Source organism: Halictus rubicundus, unplaced genomic scaffold, assembly GCF_050948215.1.
Source record: "Halictus rubicundus isolate RS-2024b unplaced genomic scaffold, iyHalRubi1_principal scaffold0123, whole genome shotgun sequence".
In the NCBI taxonomy this organism is placed as follows: Eukaryota; Metazoa; Arthropoda; class Insecta; order Hymenoptera; family Halictidae; genus Halictus; species Halictus rubicundus.
Window position 1 is genome coordinate 129525 of NW_027488664.1, and position 26349 is coordinate 155873.

Sequence of the window (26349 nt, forward strand, 5' to 3'; positions counted from 1 at the left end):
TGATAGTATAGGATAGAGGATAGGATAGGATTGAGGATAGGATAGGATAGTGGATAGGATAGGATAGAGCAGACGATAGAGGATAGGATAGAGAATAGGATACGATAGATGATAGTATAGGATGGAGGATAGGATAGGGTACACGATAGGATAGAGAATAGGATAGGATAGAGAATAGGATAGGATAGAGGATAGGATAGGGTAGAGGATAGGATAGGATAGAGGATAGGATAGGATAGAGGATAGGATAGGGTAGAGTATAGGATACAGAATAGGATAGGATAGAGGATAGGATACGATAGAGGATAGGATCGGATAGAGAATAGTATAGGATAGATGATATTATAGGATAGAGGATAGGATAGGGTAGAGGATAGGAACGGATAGATGATAGGATAGGAGATTGGATAGAATAGAGGAGAGGATATGATAGAGAATAGGATTGGATAGAGGATAGGAGAGGATTGAGGATAGGATAGGATAGTGGATAGGATAGGATAGAACAGATGATAGAGCATAGGATAGAGAATAGGATAGATGATAGTATAGGATAGAGGATTGGATAGGATAGAGGATAGGATCGGATAGAGGATAGGATAGGGGATTGGGTAGTATAGATGATAGGATAGGATAAAGAATAGGATAGGGTAGAGGATAGGATAGGATAGAGGATAGGATCGGATAGAGGATAGGATAGGATAGAGGATAGGTTCGTATAGAGGATAGGATAGGTGATTGGATAGGATAGAGGATAGGATAGGATTGAGGATAGGATAGGATAGTGGATAGGATAGGATAGAGCAAACGATAGAGGATAGGATAGAGAATAGGATAGGATAGATGATAGTATAGGATGGAGGATAGGATAGGGTAGAGGATAGGATAGAGAATAGGGCTTCCATGGGCTACTAGAAATTGAGGGTCATCGTACCTCTGCCTTAAACGCGACCAAGCTAACTTGTAATTTGTGGCTGACACGCCAAATGACTCTAGTATTCGCGCAGCCGGACCGGACAACGAAGAAACTAAATAGTTGAATCGGTCTATGTCGTTCAATTTGTCGCAGTCGTGAACTAGTGATGTGAAAGTGTCCCGAAATCGAATCCACTGACTACAATTGCCATCGAAGGTGGGAATCTTTATTACGGGCAAACGAATCTCGGGGTACGAATCTGAAGGCGTAGGAGTAGGATTGCTAGTTGATGCACTATTACTTGCAGATTCACCGCGAGCAGCAATCAATCGCCTTTCGGCGTGAGAAAGAGTGTTAAAATACGTGTTTTCAAATTGCTCACGCTCAGCAAGATGCGTTTCCAATGCAGGAGTTCCTACGACGGATGCTTCAATTTGCGTTTGAACTCTATCAAATTTGTCGTATAGACCCTCATTTTTTCGAACGCGCTTCTCGAAAGATACTATGTCCGCGTTGACATCGGCTGACTCTACGAACTTTCTAAAAATTGTCAGCATAGCCTTAGCGGCCCCGCGTTCGGAAATTAAACCTTTGAATTGAGCTTCCATACTTGTACACTATTGCGAACTCAAGTTAAAACCAAGGAAAAACTTACGGAGAATGACAGGAGTGGATCAGCGCTAACAAACGACTTCAGCAGGATCGTCTCACGGGATGCTCGTCGGTTCCTGGCAGTCAGCTAGTTCCAGAGAGCGGCCGTGTTCCAAGTACGTCTTGGGCACGCAAACGCCTTCCTGGAAACTGCAGGCTTGATGACGGCAGCTACAGTCCCATAGTCTCCTGGTAGTCCCAAAATGCTGCAGCCCAATGAGGATTGTCCAGTCGGACACGAAATGGCAGCAGCAAGACTCCTTGTCTTCCGTGAAGCACGAACTTATTCGAGTATCCGGCTCGAAGGACCAAATGTTGATTGCTCGTGATTATCCCGAAGGATGTTCGAGCCGTTGATGTATATTTACACGCGATGTGTCGACTAAGGATGGGAGTTTTCCTCTTGTAAGAAAGGAGACCAAGTGTAACGAAACTAAAGCAGTGGACTGTATTTACAAGATTGATTTGAGCCGTAACCGAATACAAAAATGAATAGCGTACAGGAGAGCAGCTAGAAAACGTCGTTTTCTCTAGCGTGCTTGGAAGCCAATTGATTGGGAGGATCGAGCCAAGAACACACGTAAGGGTAGATCCTCCCTCTACTTCGGGATTTTCCTCCCTTCCCTGGATGCCGAGAGATATCCCGGATTGGCCAAGACGAGGACCAATTGGGGGGTGGACGGTTGGAAAGTGGAAGATGTGACCGAGGAACATCCTGATGGCCCCAAGGCCATCCTGATGAACCAAGGGCCATCAACCACTCACCACGGCTGAAGAGTTGCCAGAGCCTGGGAAAGACCCAGGGCGTCTGGCAATCGTCAAGTGCGAAACTAAAGAAGGGCAGGATGGGACCCCTGGCAGATTTATGGCATGGGCCTAGAAAGCTATATACAAGTGCTACGCCCTGGGAACGGACAGGAATGGGACATTAGCTAAAACGGTGACATGGCCACTCCGTACCTAATTTCTAAAAATCCCCAAAGTCACGTTCCAAGAGCGTAAAGCAGTACCCATGCCATATCCAGATGTCCCAGGCTGGCCGCTACACTATCCTCTATCCTATCCTATTCTCTAACCCAACCAATCCCCTATCCTATCCTATCCTCTATCCTATTGTATCCTATATCCTATCCTATCCTCTATAATATCGTATCCTCTTTCATATCCTATCCTCTTTATTATAATATCATCTATCCTATCGTATTCTCAATCATATCCTATCCAATCCCTTATCCTATCCTCTATTCGATCCTATCCTCTATCATATCCTATCATCTATAATATCGTATCCTCTATCCAATCCTATCCTCTATCCTATCCTATCCTCAATCCATCCTATCCTCTATCATATCCAATCCCCGATCCTATCCTCTATCCTATCCTATCCGATCCTCCATCCTATCCTATTCTCTATAATATCGTATCCTCTATCATATCCTATCCTCTTTCCTATAATATCATCTACACTATCCTAATCTCTATCCTATCCTATCATGTATCCCATCCTATCCTCTATCCTATGCTATCCTCAATCCTATCCTATCCTCTATCCTATCCGATACTCTATCCTATCCTATCCTCTATAATATCGTATCCTCTATCCTAGCCTGTCCTCTATCCTATCCTATCCTCTATCCTATCCTATCCTCTATCCTATTGTATCCTCTATGATATCCTATCCTCTATAATATCGCATCCTCTATCATATCCTATCCTCTTTCTTATAATATCATCTATCCTATCCTATTCTCTATCCTATCCTATCCTCTATCCTATCCTATCCCCTATTCTATCCTATCCTCTATCCTATCCTATCCTATATCCTATCCCATCCTCTATCCTATCCTATCCTCTATATTATCGTATCCTCTATCCTATCCTATCCTCTATTCTATCCTATCCCCTATTCTATCCTATCCTCTATACTATCCTATCCTCAATCCTATCCTTTTTTTTTTTTTTTTTTTTTTTTTTTTTTTTTTTTTTTTTTTCGAGGAGGTAATCTCGTTACGGATACCCGAATCCCCCCGGGGGGGGGGTGGTCCGGGTTATGTGGGACTCCTCGGCTGGTTGGTGCAACGCCGAGTATACCCACTAACTCCTCCCCGTCCGTCCCTAGACTCCTGGGGGCACCCGTGCTCTGCGCGCGCATGTCAATCCGGTGTGCCCCCGCCTTAGCATACCACCCAGGGGGGGGACGCGGCCCCCTCCCGTACCTACTCTATCCGAAGGCACCACGCAACGGACGACGTGGCGCCTTCCCCCCCTGTTAGGCCGCCCGATGAGCATCCGGGCCCCCGCCCGAGGTGCCCGGCGGCCTCCGGGGACGCCGTTGGTGACCGAGTGTAAGGGGATATCCGATCCCCCGCCTCGAGATCATCAAGGGCGTCCCCGCTCGCGTCAGAGGCGTCGCAACGGGGGTACGCCCCCGGGGCGTACCCTGCGCCGCCTCCCCCCCCTTCGGCCGGGATCGTGACTACGCTCCCGATCCCGTTCCGCAGCCTCCTTCCGCAGCATAACCCGCTCGCAGAAGGAAGCGAACCCCCTCCACGCCTCCTCGCCACCGGCTGCCGCAGCGACGACAGCCGGGAGCGAGAGGTCGTGGCCCACCGCGCGCCGCAGGGCACGGCGCTCTCCCCCCCATGCCGGACACTCCTCCAGAGTGTGTTGCGCCGTGTCCCGCGGCTCGCCGCAGTGGTGACACGCCTCCCCGGTCTCCCTCCCGATGCGACACAGGTAGTCGCCGAAGCACCCGTGCCCGCTCATCACCTGCGTCACACGGTAGGAGACCCTATGCCCCATCCATCCCCTGTTCCATTGATCGAACACCGGGAGGATGGCCCGAACGGCCCGCCTCTCGCCCTCCCTCGTCCCGGGAAGGCTATCGCGCCACTCCCGGGCTGCGTGCCGCCGAGCATGTCGCCTGAGCTCATCCACCATGAGCCGCGCCTGATCCGGGGCCACCCCCCGGAGCCGGAGTTCCCTGGAGTGCGTATGCACATCCGCCAACACGCGGGCCTCCAGCTCGAGGGGGATCAGCCCCGACATCACCATCGCCGTCGCGTATGAAATGGTGCGGTACCCCCGCACGATGCCTATGGCCAGCCTGCGCTCGATGCGACGCAGCAGCGACCGTGTGCCGCCACTGCGCCCCCTAGCCAAGACATCGTGCGCCCATACAGGGGCTCCGTACAGGACCAAAACTCGCACCACCACCGCGAACAGACGACGCACCCGTCCACAGGGTCCCCCGAGATTCGGGAGAAGGCGACCGAGCGCAGCGGTCGCCCTCTCCGCCCGGGGCGCCAGCGACTCAATGTGGCGGTCAAAACGCCACCGGCCGTCAAGCTCGAGTCCCAGGTACCGCATCTGGGACCCGACCCTGACCATCCCCTCCCCCACGCAGATCCAGCACTGGGGAGGCGCCGCCAACCGGGCCGAGCGGAGAAACCACATGGCCCTGGTTTTCTCGACGGACACCTCTAGGCCCAGCGACCGGATCGCGCGCACCGCGCGCCACGCGCCGCGCTCCGCCAGGCAGATGGCCTCCTTCGCATACCTCCCGGTGGCCAATACCAGCGTGTCGTCGGCGTAACACGTCAGGCTGACCCCGGGAGGCATCTCCTCCCGCAGGACGCGATCGTACGCAAGATTCCACAGCAACGGGCCCAACACCGAGCCCTGCGGAACCCCGCGCACGACGCCCCTGCGCACCATCCCGTACCGGCCGGGATACTCTATACCCCTGTCGGAGAGATAGCTCCCGATCACCCTTCTGAGATACAGAGGCACCCGGTGGAAGACCAGGGCCTCCATTATCCGATCCCAGGGGACGGTGTTGAACGCGTTAGCGATATCCAAGGATATCGCCAACGCAACACCGCCCCCCCTCGTACAGGCCTCCGAGAGAGCTCTCACCCGCCGAATAGCGTCGACGGTGGAGAGACCCTCCCGGAAGCCGAATTGAACCCCGCTCAGATCGGGGACCCCTCCCGCCGACAGGTGCCGGACGAGGCGTCCAACGAGTACGCGCTCGAACAACTTCCCCGCCTCGTCCAGCAGACAAATTGGCCGGTACCCTGAGGGCGAGTCCCGGGACTTGCCCCCCTTCGGAAGGAGGACCAACCTGCCCGACTTCCACTCCGTGGGGAACACCCCCTCCCTCAGACAGCCGTTATACAGCTGCCGGAGTTCGGCGGCGAGTCCCCCCTCCAGGGCCAAGACCAACGCGCGGCCCGGCACCCCGTCCGGGCCCGGGGCCTTGCGGCCCACCCGCCGCGCCCTGGCCATCGCCTCACCCAGCTCGCCGGCCGACACCTCCCACTCTGCGGACCAGGAGAGAGGCTCCTGTTCCCAATGGGAGCGGCGCAGTTGTCCCCCCTCTCGCGGGAAGAGGGACGCCACCACTCCCTCGAGCAGGTGGGGGTCCATCGACTCCGTCACCGGAGGCGCCCACGCGCGCAGCTTGTTCATGACAAGCTTGTACGGGCGCCCCCATGGATCGGAGTCCACCGTGCCGACGAGCTCCGACCACGCGTCGGCCTTGGCCCGCGCGATAGCCCTGCGGAGAACCCCGAGCGCGGCTCGGTACTCCCCGCCGAGCCTCGCCGTCGCCTCCTCGTCGTCGCGCCTCCTACGCGCTCGGCCGTACCGACGCCGCGCGGCATTGCAGGCACGCCGGAGCTCCGCAATGCCGGCGGACCACCAGTACGCCGCCCTCCTGGGGGCGAACCGGCTGCGGGGCATGGCGGTGTCGCACACCGCCGTCATTACCTCCCGCAGCCGCCTCGCCCCTTGCGCAGGCGCCAGCTCGGACAGGGCCGGCCCCGTCCATGTCGCCGCGGCTACCGCGGCCCCGAACGCGTCCGCGTCCAGCCGCTTCAAGGCCCATCGCGGCCGTCGGTCGCCCCGGCCCGGCCGGGAATCCCGCGCGTGGAGGGTGGGCCACACGTCCATGACGATGGGCGTATGGTCTGACGCAATCTCTATCTCCTCGGCCACCCTCCATCCCGACACCCGGCGCACGGCCGAGGGAGTCCCCCATGTCAGGTCGACAATCGAGACCCCCTGCGGACGCACGCACGTCGGCGTGGATCCCCGGTTAATCAACCGAAGATCCAGGCCGGCCGCCCAGGTTAACACCTCGCTACCCCTAGTGGTCGTCCTGGGACTCCCCCACGATACCGCGTGGGCATTGAAGTCTCCCAAAACGAGAACCGGGCGGGCGCTGCACCGCGCGATGCAGCTGTTCAGCCCGCCCAGGAACCCCCGAAATTGATCGAGGCCACAGCTCGGCGAGATGTAGATCCCGACAACCGCGATGTCCCCCCATTGCACCGCCACGAATCCCTCGCCCCGCTCCAGAAGGGAGACCGACGGGGACCCGGGGCGGCTTCCCGCCACTATTACTACGGAGCCGATCTCGTCCCCCACCCAGAAGGGGTGTTCGGGGATTGCGTACGGCTCCGCCGCAACTGCCAGCCCAGCCCCCCACTCGCGCACGGCTTGGACAAACAGGTCCTGTGCCGCGCGCGAGTGGTTGAGGTTCGCCTGCAGAACCGGAGTAGGATTAAAAGTACCTACTCTAACATGGGCTCTGCAGAGTCCCCTCCCTGGGAGGGCCGGGCCCCCGGCGCCGTCTGCGGCCGCTGCGCGGATGCAGCCCCAGACGCGCCCTTCTCTTTCGTCGCCGCGCGGCCCCTCTTGGGAGCCGGGGCACACGCTTTGGCCCCGAATCTATGGCCCGATGGTCTCCCCAGGTCCGCGCAGAGCGGACACCTGGGGGCGGCCTTACAGGCCGAAGCCCGATGCTCCGCCTCCCCGCAGCGGTAGCACATCGCGCCTCTGTCGACCGCGCTCTTGCATGTCGCCCGCGTGTGCCCCGTCTCCAAACAACGGAAGCATTGGAGGGGCCGCTCCCTCAGCGCCTCGACGCGGGCCGAGGACCAGCCGACCAGCAGCCGGCCTCCCGCCAACACTTTCTTGACGGCCGCGAGGGGGCCCTGGGCCCAACAGGAGCCCAGCGCCTGCTCCGAGGCGGGTCTGCGGATCTCGCCGACCCGGAACTCCGCCGCGGAACACCCCCCCGCCGCCGCCAGCGCCGCCGCTACGTCCCCGGGCGACACCGAGTCGTCCAGGCCCGCCACGCGCACCTCGCCGCGCTTGACCGCCTGGGAGACCTTAACCCCGGTCCCCCCAAGCGCCTCGGCGATCCTCCCGGAGAGGGCCCGTGCCTTCTCCTGGCACCCCGTGCCCCTGACCTCCAGGAGGATCCCGCCGGTTTTCGACCGCCTGGGAAGCACCCCCGACTCGATCCCGATAGCCTTGAGGTCCACCCTCTCTTTTGCCCTGGCCATCACCTCCGAATAAGTGAGCTTGCAGCTCTCGGGGATGGTGATGGCCACTGCTCCCGTTCTGGGGGTGCGTCCCAGGCCACCGTCCCTCCCGGCGGCGGGCTTCGCCGCGCTCGCGCCGCCCTGCACTCGTGCGCCGCCCGCCGCCCTCGGCTCCCTCGCAGCCTGCAGCCGTGAAGCGGCGGCAGCTGCCTCGGCCGCGGCTGCTCTCGCCGCAGCCTCTTCCGCGGCCATCTTCTTCTTGGCCCTCTTCGCCGCCTTGCTCGTCACCTCCATCCACGAGGCCGGGACGACCGGTGGCGGAATGATAACGGGGGGCACCACCCTCACGTTGGACACGACCACCGGTCCAGTCCCCTTGGTGACAGACGTCGCCGGCAGAGAAGCCACCGGCGTCGCCTCGCGCGCCGACTTACCCTCCGCCCGGAGGGCCGGGGCCAACCCGGCCAGAATCGTCCGGAACCGCTCCTCCATCCGGGCCTCTAGCTCCCGGTTCCTGGCCGTTATCAGCGCGCCGACCCGGAGAAGCAGGGCTTCGGAGTCCAAAACTCCCGCTCCCTCCCCCGACGATCCCATCGCCTCCATCCCCCGCGTACGGACCCCCGCTGTCGAGGAGGCGGGGGGCGCTTCCCCTATTGGCGCATGTCCCGCCCGGCGACCGCTGTCGGTGTTCGCCCGCCGCCCGGCCTCCATTGACCGGAGCCTCGCCCGGAGGTCACCCGCCTCCTTCGCGAGGGCCGCGTTCTGCTCGCGGAGGCGGGCCACCTCCTGGCTCCCCTGCCACGCCATCCCGGTAAAGCACCGCTGCATCAAGGTGGTGCAATGGGCCCTGGCAACTGCAGAACAATCCCGCAAGTCTTTAGCCAGGTCCCCCTTGAGGCCCTTTGAGACGGTGGAGACTCTCTCCACCCTCAACATCGCCTCCTCCACCTCCCCTACTAGCTGCGCTGTCGGCATCCTCCCACCCAGCTCGATGAGGTCATCCACCCTCCTCGTCTGACTCCTCTCGGCGCGGCCGCCGAGGGCCAGATCCATGGTGGGCGTCCCCGACGAGCCCTCCCCGGGGTCCGTCCGCGACACCGACCCGCCGCGGGTGTGCTGCCCCCCCTCTAACCGAGCACGCTTGGGGTCAGAGACCCCAGATGTCGCGCCCCGCTTCTCCGCGCCCCCGCGCGTCACGATCGAGCCGACGGAGCTCGAGATGGAGATGATTGTTTCATCCCCATCCGAGTCCTCGTCCGCGATGACCACGACCGCGTCCTCCCCGGCAGTGATCGTTGCCATCCCCTCCCCGTCAGTGACCGCTGCCGTCTCTTCCCCCGCCACAGCTGCTGCCGTATCGGCAGCCTCCCCCACAACATCAAGGTTTTTATTATACGATTCCATATCTGGTCCCACGAGATTGGCAGGAAAAAACACGTCCGCCCGGGCAGAGCCTCCTTGCCCGGGTAAGGCTAATTTCAACTGGAGTTCGCCAGGTATCCAGAGATGGTGCGCTAGTGGCTGATGTACCCCGCCAGCCGCGCCCTGTAGCCAGGGCGTACCCTCTCACCGCGCACCTAAGCTTAGGGCATTAGGGATTTTTATAGAGGTTATCATCCTCGCGGCCCGGCCGATTAAGGCAAGACCACCGTTCCGGTAAAACATGACCACCGGTTTACGGCAAGGGCCCTGCGGCGACCTCCCCGGTCGTTATCGCAGGACCCATTCCGCGGTTTTTTATCCCTCCGTGTGAGCCTTACCGGCAAGGGAGGCCCTGCCAGGATCCGAAGATCCCGCCGGCATCGCCTCATACATCATTGGGACTACTTTCCGCGGAATACCCCTCGCTCCGTTAGCAACACACAACTATGTGTGTTCCCAGGGACCACCACGAGGAGGTGGAGCGTAGAGGATTTTAGGGATATGACCGCCACCACTGTGGCATACCTAGTAGTGGATCCGAGTCACCACTACTAAGCCCATATCCCCTCGGTCCCCATCCTCAATCCTATCCTTTCCACTGTCCCATCCTATCATCTATCCTATCATATCCTCTGTCCTATCCTATCCTCTATCCTATCCTATCTCCAATCCTATAATATCCTATATACTATCCTATCCTCTATCCTGTCCTATCCTCTATCCTATCCTATCCTCTATCCTATCGTATCCTCTACCCTACCCCATCCTCTATCCTATCCTATCCTCTAACCTATCCTATCAGCTATCCTAAAATATCCTCTATCCTATCCTATCCTCTATCCTATCCTCTATCCTATCCTCTATCCTATCCTATCCTCTATCCTAACCTATAATCTATCCTCTCCTATCCTCTATCCTATCATATCCTCTATCCTATCCTATCCTCTATCCTATCCTATCCTCTATCCTATCCTATCCTCTATCCTATCCTATCCACTATCCTATCCTATGCTCTATCCTATCCTATCCACTATCCTATCCTATCCTCAATCCTATCCAATCCCCTATAATATCCTCTATCCGATCCAATCCTCTATCCTATCCTATCCTCTATCCTATCCTATCCTCTATCCTATCCTATCCTCTATCCTATCCTATCCTCTATCCTATCCTATCCTCTATCCTATCCTATCCTCTATATTATCGTATCCTCCATCCTATCCTATCCTCTATCCTATCCTATCCTCTATCCTATCCTATCTCCAATCCAATCCTATCCTCTATCCTATCCTATCCTCTATCCTATCCTATCCTCTATCCTATCCTATCCTCCATCCTATCCTATGCTCTATCCTATCCTATCCACTATCCTATCCTATCCTCTATCCTATCCTATCCTCTACCCTACCCCATCCTCTATCCTATCCTTTCCTATATCCTATCCAATCCCCTATCCTATCCTATATAATATCCTATCCTCTGTCCTATAATATCATATATCCTATCCTATTCTCTATCCTATCCTATCCTATATCCTATCCAATCCCCAATCCTATCCTCTATAATATCCTATCCTCTGTCCTATAATATCATATATCCTATCCTATTCTCTATCCTATCCTCTCCTCTATTCTCTATCCTATCCAATCCTCCATCCTATCCAATCCCCTATCCTATCCTCTATCCTATCCTATCCTCTATCCTCTATCCTATCCATTCCTCTATCCTATCCAATCCCCTATCCTATCCTCTATCCTATCCAATCCCCTATCCTATCCTCTATCCTATCCTCTATCCTATCCTCTATCCTATCCAATCCTCTATCCTATCCAATCCCTTATCCTATCCTCTATCCTATCCTATCCCCTATCCGATCCTATCCTCTATAATAACCGTATACTCTATCCTATCCTATTCTCTATCCTATCCTATCCTCTATCCTATCCTATCCTCTATCCTATCCTATCTTCTATCATATCCTACCTTCTATCCTATCAAATCCCCTATCCTATCCTCTATCCTATCCTATCCTGTATAATATCCAATCCTCTATCCTATCCTCTCATCTATCCTCAATTCTATCCTTTCCTGTATCCTATCCAATGCTCTATCCTATCCTATCCTCTATCCTCTATCCTATCCATTCCTCTATCCTATCCAATCCCCTATCCTATCCTCTATCCTATCCAATCCCCTATCCTATCCTCTATCCTATCCTCTATCCTATCCAATCCTCTATCCTATCCAATCCCTTATCCTATCCTCTATCCTATCCTATCCCCTATCCGATCCTATCATCTATAATAACCGTATACTCTATCCTATCCTATTCTCTATCCTATCCTATCCTCTATCCTATCCTATCTTCTATCATATCCTACCTTCTATCCTATCAAATCCCCTATCCTATCCTCTATCCTATCCTATCCTGTATAATATCCAATCCTCTATCCTATCCTCTCATCTATCCTCTATCCTATCCAATCCTCTATCCTATCCTATCCTCTATCCTATGCAATACTCTATCCTTCATCTATCCTGTCGTATCCACTATCCTATCCAATCCCCTATCCTATCCTCTATCCGATCCTATCCTATCCTCTATCCTATCCTATCCTCTATCCTATCCCATCCTCTATCCTATCCAATCCTCTATCCTATCTGTTCGATTTCACGTATTTGTTTAGAGGCCCTTTTCCGATTATTTGCTGTCCTTCGTTTACTTAGAAGAATGCTTAGTCCTCGAAATGTCGAAAACGTGCACTCGAGGGTTTAAGCTGACAGCATTGGAAAAGTGGCCATAAAGTCAATTCGTTAGACTCTCGTTTCGAGTACCGATCGCGAGGTACGCGAGGGTCCCGAATTCGGACTACAACGGGCCGTTGTCCGTAGCACGCAGCGGCCAAGGAAACGCAGTCCTTGCGTCGCATCGCCAGGCCTCACAGGTCATACTTCACAAGGGCACCTGGGTTGTGTCTATCGAGACACGGTCGGGTTCGAGCCTAAGATCGCATCCCCTTGGTTTCGTGAGCGTACTCGGACCAAGGGGATAATAAACCACGTTCGGCCCACTTGGGCCAGCCAGCACGCGGGCCACGCAGGCCATAAATTTCGAAGGCCACTCAGGCCGAAAAACAGACGCGCTGTTCCGAGGTCCTTAAAACGCGCATTTTTCGAGATTTCCCATTTTCGGCTGAGGAGGAGGTTCCACCTCCACCACGAGAAGGAGACCCTCCTCCTACAGTCTAAGTGACGAATGCGGTGCTTTTCCCCCCAAAATTGGGCCTATGCCTACGAATTTCCTCGTTACACGAGTTGACGAGAGAGCGGACCTCGGAACAGCAAGATCAGAATCATCCGCGCATCTGAAGCATTCAGAACCCTCAGAATCATCCGCGCATCTTAAGCAGACAGAACACAGAAACACTCGCGCATCTACACGATTTTTAAAACGCACATAGTCCGTCAATTTCCACACTGCGACCACTGTTCCTAATATAACCAATCACCTAAGGTTAATTCGGCAGGTGATAGTGCCGTGTATTGTTTAAAAATAAACGAACATTGTCACAAAACTCGCATTTATTAAACATACCGACACAAAACATTTCACTATCCTATCCTCTATCCTATCCTATCCTCTATCCTATCCTATCCTCTATCCTATCCTATCCTCTATCCTATCCTCTATCCTATCCTATCCTCTATCCTATCCTATCCTATCCTCTATCCTATCCTATCCTATATCCTATCCAATCCTCTATCCTATCCTCTATAATATCCTATCCACTGTCCTATAATATCATATATCCTATCCTATTCTCTATCCTATCCTATCCTCTATCCTATTCTATCATCTATCGTATCCTATCCTCTATCCTATCCTATCCCCAATCCTATAATATCCTATATCCTATCCTATCCTCTATCCTGTCCTATCCTCTATCCTATCCTATCCTCTATCCTATCGTATCCTCTACCCTACCCCATCCTCTATCCTATCCTATCCTCTATCCTATCCTATCAGCTATCCTAAAATATCCTCTATCCTGTAACCGTTCTTTCCTACCGTTTCTCCCGATTCGCGTACGCTGTTACTCGTATCTCTACTTCGCGTCTCGAGACTATCCCTAACCGTCTCGCAGGGCCGGTTACTACCCTAATTTCTCGAAGCTTGCACGTTCGCGAGCAGGAATGGATTCGTGCCTCCAGGCACTGGAAAGCGGCGAGGTATGGACGAGTTAAATGAGATATTCGTAGCCCAGATAAGGTAACAAGAGATGATATATTCTCGTAAGAACCATCGTGTGTGTTTGGATACAGTAATTCCAGGTACCGTGTGGAACAATTGGTCGGCCTCCCGTGCCGACGGCTCGCGACAAAGTATTATGAACGCGTGAAAGACGCTCGCGGTACGCTCGCTCGACTCTACGCCCGGTTTTCGGAATCGGTTTAGAAAATCACTCAGCGCGGATCGCGTCCCGCGACAAGCAGTTCGTGACCCGTATGACCGTCCCTACACTCGGCCGGATAATCGTACGAGTGATCAGGATGGAGACAAACACGAAATCGCCGTCACTCCACGCTTGCAATGATTCTGCTCTTCGGCACGTAATCGTGGCCTCTAAGCAGTCTCGGGCGAGGCGGCGGCAGAGTGTCAGTGACCGTGCAAAGTCCGATCGCTTCTATCTGACCCGAAATCCGCGATCGAACGACGTCGTACCCGTCAGACCATCCAGGCACCTGGACGATGTTCGGACAAGTGGCCTGAGTGGAGACGCACACTAAACCTTGGTCACTCCACGGAACGCACGAGTCTACCCTTTGGCATGATACATGGCCTCGGAGTATTCTCGGATATTGGTCACGGCAGAGTGTCCACGATCGTGCAAGGCGCGATCGTCTCGATTCAGTAGAGACGTGCACTAAACCTCGATTATTCCACGGGACCTATAAGTTCACCCTTTGGCACGATACGTGGCCTCGGAGTGATCTCGGACAAAGGTCACGACAGAATACTCGGGATCGTGCGATGCTCTTTCGTACCGATTCGGGGGAGACTCGCACTAAACCTCGGTCGCTCGACGGGACCCAGGAGTCTACCCTTCGGCACGATACGTGGCCTCGGAGCAAGCCCTGATAAGGTCACGACAGAGTAGCCGCGATCGTACGAAGTACAATCGCCTCGAATCTGGTCGAGACCCACACCAAACCTCGGTAATTCCACGGGACCCAGAAGAATACCCTCTGGCACGGCGCGTGGCCTCGGAGTACCCTCGATTAAGGTCACGGCAGAAGAACCCTGATTGTGCGAAGTGAAATAGTCTCGATCCAGACGAGACTCACAGAAAACCTCGGCAGTCCCTCGGAACCCAGGAGTTTACCTTTTGGTACGTTTCGTAGCCTCAGAGTACGCTCTGTTGAGGTTTCGGAAGAACCACCGCGATCATGCGATGATTGACTGTCTCGCTTCGACCCGTATAGTGCGTACCGTATCTTTGAAACGATACGTATACGTACCCTATACTAATATTTACATTTGAAGGACGAAGTGAGTCTACTGTGTCTGTTCGACGCGATAATCGCACGCTTCGCGACGCGTTTCTATCTCTGCGCGACGCAGTTCTCTAAATTTTACAAAATCGTGTCGTACCGACACACGGCGCCTTCCACTCGCCGTCGCTCCTAAATAGTACTCGCGACTTGCTCGCTGCAAGTAATCTACACTGACAGTAGTAATGCTTCACTTCGGAATTGATAATTAAACATTTCTCGATCAACCTTTAGGCGAGTGAAGATTATGTAATTTCGTTTGACTACTACGCGGTCACGTCCGAGAGTCACGGAGCTTTATATAAAACGTTTCGACAGTGCCACGGCGCGGTTTGCGCTCGTGACTCCTCGGTTTGAGGCGCGTACGCGTTGAGAGCAGGAAGGACGGTTTGCCTTGCTCTGCCGAGTCGGTTTGACTCCTCGAACGGGTACCGTGTTTCGTCGAACAGACACAATTCTTAAACGCGTGTTTCTCGGACCGCTTCCAGACGTAGAGTGCTGGATCGCTGGCTCGCATCGACCTCCTTCGATCATTATCGAGTGGGGATCGATGCGTGCGCAACTCGACAAAGATCGCGATATCTCGCGATCCCTCACTATCTCCGGACTCGCGAACAACGTAGTATGGTACGGTGGTGGGGTCGTATCGCCGACCGATACGTGCGGTATATGTGTATGCAACCGACACGGTTACAATCCTATCCTATCCTCTATCCTATCCTCTATCCTATCCTCTATCCTATCCTCTATCCTATCCTCTATCCTATCCTATCCTCTATCCTATCCTATCCTCTATCCTATCCTAACCTCTATCCTATCATATCCTCTATCCTATCCTATCCTCTATCCTATCCTATCCTCTATCCTATCCTATCCTATCCTCTATCCTATCCTATCCTATATCCTATCCAATCCCCAATCCTATCCTCTATAATATCCTATCCTCTGTCCTATACTATCATCTAACCTATCCTATTCTCTATCCTATCCTCTATAGTCTGTTCTATCCTATCCTATCCACTATCCTATCCTATCCTCAATGCTCTCCTATCCTCTATCTTATACTATCTTCTATCCTATCATATCCACTATCCTATCCAATCCCCTATCCTCTCCTCTATCCTATCCTATCCTCTATCCTAGCCTATCCGCTATCCTATCCTATTCTCTATCCTATCCTCTACCCTATCCTATCCTCTATCCTATAATATCATTTATCCTATACTATTCTCTATCCTATCCTATCCTCTATCCTATAGTATCCTCTATCGTCTCCTATCCTCTATCCTATCCAATCCCACATCCAATCCTCTGTGCTATCCTATCCTCTATAATGTCGAATCCTCTATCCTATCCTCTATCCTATGCGATCATCTATCCTATTCTATTCTCTATCCTATCCTATCCTCAATCCTATCCTATCCTCTATCCTATCCAATCCCACATCCAATCCTCTGTGCTATCCTATCCTCTATAATGTCGAATCCTCTATCCTATCCTCTATCCTATGCGATCATCTATCCTATTCTATTCTCTATCCTATCCTATCCTCAATCCTATCCTATCCTCTATCGTCTGCTCTATACTATCCTAACCACTATCATATCCTATCCTCAATCCTATCCTATCCTCTATCCAATCCTCTATCCTATCCTCTATCCGATCCTACCCTCTATCCTATCCTATCCTCTATCCTATCATATCATATATCCGATACGATTCTCTATCCTGTCCTATCCTCTACCCTATCCTATCCTCTATCCTATCCTATCCTCTATACTACCCAATCCCCTATCCTATCCTCTATCCTATCCTATCCTCTATACTACCCAATCCCCTATCCTATCCTCTATCCTATCCTATCCTCTATAATATCGTATCCTCTATCGTATCCTATCCTCTATCCGATCCTATCCTATCCTCTATCCTATCCTATTCTGTATCCTATACTCTACCCTATCCTGTCCTCTATCCTATCCTATGCTGTATACTATACTATCCTCTATCGTATCATATCCTCTATCCGATCCTATACTCTATCCTATCCTATCCTCTATCCTATCCAATCCCCTATCCTCTCCTCTATCCTATCCTATCCTCTATCCTAGCCTATCCTCTATCCTATCCTATCCTCTATCCTATCCTATGCTCTATACTATCCAATCCCCTATCCTATCGTCTATCCGATCCTACCCTTTATCCTATCCTATCCTCTATCCTATAATATCATCTATCCTATACTATTCTCTACCCTATCCTATCCTCTATCCTATCCAATCACCTATCCTATCCTCTATCCTATCCTATTCTCTATCCTATCCTATCCTCTATCCTATCCTATTCTCTATCCTATCATCTAACCTATCCTATCCTCTATCCTATCCAATCCCCTATCCTATCCTCTATCCGATCCTACCCTTTATCCTATCCTATCCTCTATCCTATAATATCATCTATCCTATACTATTCTCTATCCTGTCCTATCCTCTATCCTATCCTATTCTCTATCCTATCCTCTACCCTATCCTATCCTCCATCCTATACTATCATCTATCGTATATTATTCTCGATCCTATCCTCTATCGTCTGCTCTATCCTATCCTATAAACTATCCTATCCTATCCTCTATCCTATAATATCCTCTATCCTATCCTCTATCCTATCCTTTATCGTATCCTATCCTCTATCCGATCCTATCCTCTATCCTATCCTATCCTCTATCCTATCCTCATTCTCTATCCTATCCTCTAGCCTATCCTATCCTCTATCCTATAATATCATCTATCGTATACTATTCTCTATCCTATCCTCTTCCCTATCCTATCCCATATCCTATCCTATCCTCTATAATATCCAATCCCCTATCCTATCCTCTATCCGTTCCTATCCTCTATCCTATTCTATCCTCTATCCTATAATATCATCTATCCTATACTATTCTCTATCCTATCTTATCCTCTATTAGTATAGGTACTATCCTATATCGTCTCCTATCTTCTATCCTATCCAATCCCCTATCCTATCCTCTATAATATCCTATCCTCTGTCTTATAATATCATCTATCCTATCCTATTCTCTATCATATCCTATCCAATCCCTTATCCTATCCTCTATTCGATCCTATCCTCTATCCTATCCTATCCTCTATCCTATCCTATTCTGTATCCTGTCCTCCATCCTACCCTTTCCTCTATCCTATCCTATCCTCTATCCTATCCAATCCCCTATCCTATCCTCTATCCTATCCTATCCTCTATCCTATCCTATCCTCTATCCTATCGTATCCTCTATCCTATCCCATCCTCTATAATATCCAACCCTCTATCCTATCCTATCCTGTATCCTACAATATCCTCTATCCTATCCTATCCTCTATCCTATCGTATCCTCTACCCTACCCCATCCTCTATCCTATCCTTTCCTGTATCCTCTCCAATCCCCTATGCTATCCTCTATCCTATCCTATCCCCAATCCAATCCTATCCTCTATCCTATCCTATCCTCCATCCTATCCTATCCTCTATCCTATCCTATCCTCTATCCTATCCTATCCTCTATCCTATCCTATCCTCTATCCTATCCTATCCCCTATCCTATCCTATCCTCTATCCTATCCTATCCTATCCTCTATCCTATCCTATCCTCTATCCTATCCTATCCTATCCTCTATCCTATCCTATCCTATATCCTATCCAATCCCCTATCCTATCCTCTATCCTATCCTATCCTCTATCCTCTATCCTATCCATTCCTCTATCCTATCCAATCCCCTATCCTATCCTCTATCCTATCCAATCCCCTATCCTATCCTCTATCCTATCCTCTATCCTATCCTCTATCCTATCCAATCCCACATCCAATCCTCTGTGCTATCCTATCCTCTATAATGTCGAATCCTCTATCCTATCCTCTATCCTATGCGATCATCTATCCTATTCTATTCTCTATCCTATCCTATCCTCAATCCTATCCTATCCTCTATCGTCTGCTCTATACTATCCTAACCACTATCATATCCTATCCTCAATCCTATCCTATCCTCTATCCAATCCTCTATCCTATCCTCTATCCGATCCTACCCTCTATCCTATCCTATCCTCTATCCTATCATATCATATATCCGATACGATTCTCTATCCTGTCCTATCCTCTACCCTATCCTATCCTCTATCCTATCCTATCCTCTATACTACCCAATCCCCTATCCTATCCTCTATCCTATCCTATCCTCTATACTACCCAATCCCCTATCCTATCCTCTATCCTATCCTATCCTCTATAATATCGTATCCTCTATCGTATCCTATCCTCTATCCGATCCTATCCTATCCTCTATCCTATCCTATTCTGTATCCTATACTCTACCCTATCCTGTCCTCTATCCTATCCTATGCTGTATACTATACTATCCTCTATCGTATCATATCCTCTATCCGATCCTATACTCTATCCTATCCTATCCTCTATCCTATCCAATCCCCTATCCTCTCCTCTATCCTATCCTATCCTCTATCCTAGCCTATCCTCTATCCTATCCTATCCTCTATCCTATCCTATGCTCTATACTATCCAATCCCCTATCCTATCGTCTATCCGATCCTACCCTTTATCCTATCCTATCCTCTATCCTATAATATCATCTATCCTATACTATTCTCTACCCTATCCTATCCTCTATCCTATCCAATCACCTATCCTATCCTCTATCCTATCCTATTCTCTATCCTATCCTATCCTCTATCCTATCCTATTCTCTATCCTATCATCTAACCTATCCTATCCTCTATCCTATCCAATCCCCTATCCTATCCTCTATCCGATCCTACCCTTTATCCTATCCTATCCTCTATCCTATAATATCATCTATCCTATACTATTCTCTATCCTGTCCTATCCTCTATCCTATCCTATTCTCTATCCTATCCTCTACCCTATCCTATCCTCCATCCTATACTATCATCTATCGTATATTATTCTCGATCCTATCCTCTATCGTCTGCTCTATCCTATCCTATAAACTATCCTATCCTATCCTCTATCCTATAATATCCTCTATCCTATCCTCTATCCTATCCTTTATCGTATCCTATCCTCTATCCGATCCTATCCTCTATCCTATCCTATCCTCTATCCTATCCTCATTCTCTATCCTATCCTCTAGCCTATCCTATCCTCTATCCTATAATATCATCTATCGTATACTATTCTCTATCCTATCCTCTTCCCTATCCTATCCCATATCCTATCCTATCCTCTATAATATCCAATCCCCTATCCTATCCTCTATCCGTTCCTATCCTCTATCCTATTCTATCCTCTATCCTATAATATCATCTATCCTATACTATTCTCTATCCTATCTTATCCTCTATTAGTATAGGTACTATCCTATATCGTCTCCTATCTTCTATCCTATCCAATCCCCTATCCTATCCTCTATAATATCCTATCCTCTGTCTTATAATATCATATATCCTATCCTATTCTCTATCCTATCCTATCCTCTATTCTCTATCCTATCCAATCCTCTATCCTATCCAATCCCCTATCCTATCCTCTATCCTATCCATTCCTCTATCGTATCCAATCCCCTATCCTATCCTCTATCCTATCCTATCCACTATCCTATCCTATCCTCTATCCTATCCTATCCTCTATCCTATCCTATCCTCTATCCTATCCTATCCTCTATCCTATCCTATCCTCTATCCTATCCTATCCTCTATCCTATCCTATCCTCTATCCTATCCTATCCTCTATCCTATCCTATCCTCTATCCTATCCTATCCTCTATCCTATCCTATCCTCTATCCTATCCTATCCTCTATCCTATCCTATCCTCTATCCTATCCTATCCTCTATCCTATCCTATCCTCTATCCTATCCTATCCTCTATCCTATCCTATCCTCTATCGTCTCCTATCCTGTATCCTATCCAATCCCCTATCCTATCCTCTATCCTATCCTATTCTGTATCCCATCCTCCATCCTACCCTTTCCTCTATCCTATCCAATCCTCTGTCCTATCCGATCCTCTATCCTACCCTATCCTCTATCCTATTGTATCCTCTATCCTATCCAATCCTCTATAATATCGTATCCTCTATCATATCCTATCCTCTTTCTTATAATATCATCTATCCTATCCTATTCTCTATCATATCCTATCCAATCCCTTATCCTATCCTCTATTCGATCCTATCCTCTATCCTATCCTATCCTCTATCCTATCCTATTCTGTATCCTGTCCTCCATCCTACCCTTTCCTCTATCCTATCCTATCCTCTATCCTATCCAATCCCCTATCCTATCCTCTATCCTATCCTATCCTCTATCCTATCCTATCCTCTATCCTATCGTATCCTCTATCCTATCCCATCCTCTATAATATCCAACCCTCTATCCTATCCTATCCTGTATCCTACAATATCCTCTATCCTATCCTATCCTCTATCCTATCGTATCCTCTACCCTACCCCATCCTCTATCCTATCCTTTCCTGTATCCTCTCCAATCCCCTATGCTATCCTCTATCCTATCCTATCCCCAATCCAATCCTATCCTCTATCCTATCCTATCCTCCATCCTATCCTATCCTCTATCCTATCCTATCCTCTATCCTATCCTATCCTCTATCCTATCCTATCCTCTATCCTATCCTATCCCCTATCCTATCCTATCCTCTATCCTATCCTATCCTATCCTCTATCCTATCCTATCCTCTATCCTATCCTATCCTCTATCCTATCCTATCCTCTATCCTATCCTATCCTATCCTCTATCCTATCCTATCCTATATCCTATCCAATCCCCTATCCTATCCTCTATCCTATCCTATCCTCTATCCTCTATCCTATCCATTCCTCTATCCTATCCAATCCCCTATCCTATCCTCTATCCTATCCAATCCCCTATCCTATCCTCTATCCTATCCTCTATCCTATCCTCTATCCTATCCAATCCTCTATCCTATCCAATCCCTTATGCTATCCTCTATCCTATCCTATCCCCTATCCGATCCTATCCTCTATAATAACCGTATACTCTATCCTATCCTATTCTCCATCCTATCCTATCCTCTATCCTATCCTATCCTCTATCCTATCCTATCTTCTATCATATCCTACCTTCTATCCTATCAAATCCCCTATCCTATTCTCTATCCTATCCTATCCTGTATAATATCCAATCCTCTATCCTATCCTCTCATCTATCCTCAATTCTATCCTTTCCTGTATCCTATCCAATGCTCTATCCTATCCTATCATCTATCCTCTATCCTATCCAATCCTCTATCCTGTCCTATCCTCTATCCTATCGTATCCTCTATCCTATCCCATCCTCTATAATATCCAACCCTCTATCCTATCCTATCCTGTATCCTACAATATCCTCTATCCTATCCTATCCTCTATCCTATCGTATCCTCTACCCTACCCCATCCTCTATCCTATCCTTTCCTGTATCCTCTCCAATCCCCTATGCTATCCTCTATCCTATCCTATCCCCAATCCAATCCTATCCTCTATCCTATCCTATCCTCCATCCTATCCTATCCTCTATCCTATCCTATCCTCTATCCTATCCTATCCTCTATCCTATCCTATCCTCTATCCTATCCTATCCTCTATCCTATCCTATCCTCTATCCTATCCTATCCTATCCTCTATCCTATCCTATCCTCTATCCTATCCTATCCTATCCTCTATCCTATCCTATCCTATATCCTATCCAATCCCCTATCCTATCCTCTATCCTATCCTATCCTCTATCCTCTATCCTATCCATTCCTCTATCCTATCCAATCCCCTATCCTATCCTCTATCCTATCCAATCCCCTATCCTATCCTCTATCCTATCCTCTATCCTATCCTCTATCCTATCCAATCCTCTATCCTATCCAATCCCTTATCCTATCCTCTATCCTATCCTATCCCCTATCCGATCCTATCCTCTATAATAACCGTATACTCTATCCTATCCAATCCCTTATACTATCCTCTATCCTATCCTATCCCCTATCCGATCCTATCCTCTATAATAACCGTATACTCTATCCTATCCTATTCTCCATCCTATCCTATCCTCTATCCTATCCTATCCTCTATCCTATCCTATCTTCTATCATATCCTACCTTCTATCCTATCAAATCCCCTATCCTATTCTCTATCCTATCCTATCCTGTATAATATCCAATCCTCTATCCTATCCTCTCATCTATCCTCAATTCTATCCTTTCCTGTATCCTATCCAATGCTCTATCCTATCCTATCATCTATCCTCTATCCTATCCAATCCTCTATCCTATCCTATCCTCTATCCTATGCAATACTCTATCCTTCATCTATCCTGTCGTATCCACTATCCTATCCAATCAACTATCCTATCCTCTATCCGGTCCTATCCTATCCTCTATCCTATCCTATCCTCTATCCTATCCAATCCTCTATCCTATCCTATCCTCTATCCTATCCTATCCTCTATCCTATCCTATCCTCTATCCTATCCTATCCTCTATCCTATCCAATCCTCTATCCTATCCTATCCTCTATTCTATCCTATCCTCTATCCTATCCTATCCTCTATCCTATCCTATCCTCTATCCTATCTTATCCTCTATATTATCGTATCCTCTATCCTATCCTATCCTCTATCCTATCCTATCCTCTATCCTATCCTATCCTCTATCCTATCCTCCATCCTATCCTATCCTCTATCCTATCCTATCCTATATCCTATCCAATCCTCTATCCTATCCTCTATAATATCCTATCCACTGTCCTATAATATCATATATCCTATCCTATTCTCTATCCTATCCTATCCTCTATCCTATTCTATCATCTATCGATTCCTATCCTCTATCCTATCCTATCCTCTATCCTATCCAATCCCCTATCGTATCCTCTATCCTATCCTATCCTCTATCCTATCATATCCTCTGTCCTATCCTATCCTCTATCCTATCCTATCCCCAATCCTATAATATCCTATATCCTATCCTATCCTCTATCCTGTCCTATCCTCTATCCTATCCTATCCTCTATCCTATCGTATCCTCTACCCTACCCCATCCTCTATCCTATCCTATCCTCTATCCTATCCTATCAGCTATCCTAAAATATCCTCTATCCTATCCTATCCTCTATCCTATCCTCTATCTTATCCTCTATCCTATCCTATCCTCTATCCTATCCTATCCTCTATCCTATCCTATCCTCTATCCTATCATATCCTCTATCCTATCCTATCCTCTATCCTATCCTATCCTCTATCCTATCGCATCCTCTATCCTATCCAATCCTCTATCCTATCCTATCCTCTATCCTATCCTATCCTCTATCCTATCCTATCCTCTATCCTATCCTATCCTCTATCCAATCCAATCCTCTATCCTATCCTATCCTCTATTCTACCCTATCCTCTATCCTATCCAATCCTCTATCCTATCCTATCCTCTATCCTATCCTATCCTCTATCCTATCCTATCCCCTAATTATCGTATCCTCTGTCCTATCCTATCCTCTATTCTATCCTATCCTATCCTCTATCCTATCCTATCCTCTATCCTATCCTATCCTCTATCCTATCCTATCCTCTATCCTATCCTATCCTCTATCCTATCCTATCCTCTATCCTATCCTCTATCCTATCCTATCCTCTATCCTATCCTATCCTATCCTCTATCCTATCCTATCCTATATCCTATCCAATCCTCTATCCTATCCAATCCTCTATCCTATCCTCTATAATATCCTATCCACTGTCCTATAATATCATATATCCTATCCTATTCTCTATCCTATCCTATCCTCTATCCTATTCTATCATCTATCGTATCCTATCCTCTATCCTATCCTATCCTCTATCCTATCCAATCCACTATCGCATCCTCTATCCTATCCTATCCTCTATCCTATCATATTCTCTGTCCTATCCTATCCTCTATCCTATCCTATCCCCAATCCTATAATATCCTATATCCTATCCTATCCTCTATCCTATCCTATCCTCTATCCTATCCTATCCTCTATCCTATCCTATCCTCTATCCTCTATCCTATCCATTCCTCTATCCTATCCAATCCCCTATCCTATCCTCTATCCTATCCTCTATCCTATCCTCTATCCTATCCTATCCTCTATCCTATCCTCTATCCTATCCTTTATCCGATCCTATACTCTATCCTATCCTATCCTATTCTCTATCCTATCCTCTACCCTATCCTATCCTCTACCCTATCCTATCCTCTATCCTATCCAATCCCCTATCCTATGCTCTATCCGATCCTCTACCCTATCCTATCCTCTATCCTATCGTATCCTCAAACCTATCCAATCCCCTATCCTATCCTCTATCAGATCCTATCCTCTATCGTATCCTATCCTCTATCCCATCCTATCCTCTATCCTATAATATCATCTATCCTATACTATTCTCTATCCTATCCTATCCTCGATCCTATACTACCCTCTATCGTCTCCTATCCTCTATCCTGTCCTATCCTCTATCCTATCCTATCCTCTATCCTATCGTATCCTCTACCCTACCCCATCCTCTATCCTATCCTATCCTCTATCCTATCCTATCAGCTATCCTAAAATATCCTCTATCCTATCCTATCCTCTATCCTATCCTCTATCTTATCCTCTATCCTATCCTATCCTCTATCCTATCCTATCCTCTATCCTATCCTATCCTCTATCCTATCCTATCCTCTATCCTATCATATCCTCTATCCTATCCTATCCTCTATCCTATCCTATCCTCTATCCTATCGCATCCTCTATCCTATCCAATCCTCTATCCTATCCTATCCTCTATCCTATCCTATCCTCTATCCTATCTTATCCTCTATATTATCGTATCCTCTATCCTATCCTATCCTCTATCCTATCCTATCCTCTATCCTATCCTATCCTCTATCCTATCCTCCATCCTATCCTATCCTCTATCCTATCCTATCCTATATCCTATCCAATCCTCTATCCTATCCTCTATAATATCCTATCCACTGTCCTATAATATCATATATCCCATCCTATTCTCTATCCTATCCTATCCTCTATCCTATTCTATCATCTATCGATTCCTATCCTCTATCCTATCCTCTCCTCTATCCTATCCAATCCCCTATCGTATCCTCTATCCTATCCTATCCTCTATCCTATCATATCCTCTGTCCTATCCTATCCTCTATCCTATCCTATCCCCAATCCTATAATATCCTATATCCTATCCTATCCTCTATCCTGTCCTATCCTCTATCCTATCCTATCCTCTATCCTATCGTATCCTCTACCCTACCCCATCCTCTATCCTATCCTATCCTCTATCCTATCCTATCAGCTATCCTAAAATATCCTCCATCCTATCCTATCCTCTATCCTATCCTCTATCTTATCCTCTATCCTATCCTATCCTCTATCCTATCCTATCCTCTATCCTATCCTATCCTCTATCCTATCATATC

The 26349-nt window shown here is 48.9% G+C and overlaps 1 protein-coding gene across 1 annotated transcript; it reads right to left on the reverse strand.

Annotated features, from left to right (window-relative positions):
- Positions 1-931: 931 nt before the first annotated feature.
- On the reverse strand, positions 932-1521 carry LOC143363787 (uncharacterized; the record flags this gene model as incomplete). The annotated part of the gene is made up of 1 exon (XM_076804318.1): positions 932-1521. A coding segment is annotated over exon 1 (590 nt), but the record flags the coding sequence as incomplete, so codon positions are not given.
- Positions 1522-26349: the final 24828 nt, after the last annotated feature.